The sequence below is a fragment of the Geospiza fortis genome, unplaced genomic scaffold, assembly GCF_000277835.1.
Source record: "Geospiza fortis unplaced genomic scaffold, GeoFor_1.0 scaffold55, whole genome shotgun sequence".
Lineage (NCBI taxonomy): Eukaryota > Metazoa > Chordata > Aves > Passeriformes > Thraupidae > Geospiza > Geospiza fortis.
The window spans coordinates 10,915,256-10,916,165 of record NW_005054308.1 but is presented as its reverse complement, the minus strand read 5'-3'; the positions used below and the strand labels follow the sequence as shown (position 1 = coordinate 10,916,165).

The following is a 910-nucleotide window of genomic DNA, read 5'->3' as shown; positions in this document are numbered from 1 at the left end:
AGGAATGGGTTTGCCCTTCTCCCAGCCCAAGGGGAATTTGTTACCTTTGGGTGAGCCCTGGAAGGACCAGTACTCAGACTCAGAGTGGTAGTAGGGGTCAGGGGAGTAGGCAGGGCTGTACTTGGATGACTGAGCAATGTCCTCGCTGGTTTTGCTCTTGGTGGCTGCAGAGGGGGTGTCTGCAGAAGGAGAGGGCAGAGCCAGGGTGAGGATCTGCAGAGACCCACCCCAAAGCAAGGCAGATCCTCTTCCCTCCCCAGGACTGCCAGGGATTTGTGTCTGGGCATGGAGCAGAGCTGGGAATAATCCGTTTTCCAACTGCTGACACCTCCTCCAGGGCGCTGAGGCAGACAGCGGGGACAGTGACAAGCAGAGGATGTCACTGATGTGGCTGGGAAGGGACCCAAATGGCTGAGAGCCCACGGCACCACAAGTGCTGGCTCCTGCACCGTGCTCATCCAGCGCCAGCAGTGCCACCAGGCCGTGCTGTGCTGTCCCCAGGAGGTGGCAGAGGGGATGGAGGAAGGCTCAGCCCCAGCAGTGCCACCAGGCCGTGCTGTGCTGTCCCCAGGAGGTGGCAGAGGGGATGGAGGAAGGCTCAGCCCCAGCAGGGACGGGGCTCTCTGGGTTCTGCCAGGGACAGGTGGCAGCAGAGGGGCTCTGGCAGGGCTGGCTCCTCATGGCAGGGACACACAGGGTGCTCAGGCTGGGGACAGCACACAGGGGAGCCCAGGGGGGAGCTCTGCTGCACCAGAGGCCAGGAGGGTGACAGGGGAAGGAGCAGCAGGGCCAGGAGGTGGCAGAGCCATGCCACAGCTCGGCAGGCACAGGGCACCCAGCAGTACTTACAGCAGCAGGAGCAGGCAGCAGCGGGCGGCGGGAGGTGGGCGGGAGGGAGGGGAGAGCAGCG

The 910-nt window shown here is 64.0% G+C and overlaps 1 protein-coding gene across 1 annotated transcript in view; it reads right to left on the bottom strand.

Moving 5' to 3' along the window:
• Nucleotides 1-910, bottom strand: part of ABLIM3 (actin binding LIM protein family member 3) — a 13,835-nt gene that overhangs the window by 3,981 nt on the left and 8,944 nt on the right. Inside the window, exon 12 of the mRNA XM_031055175.1 lies at nucleotides 45-164. Coding sequence (XP_030911035.1) covers nucleotides 45-164 — 120 coding nt within the window. The remainder of the gene's footprint in view (nucleotides 1-44; nucleotides 165-910) is intronic.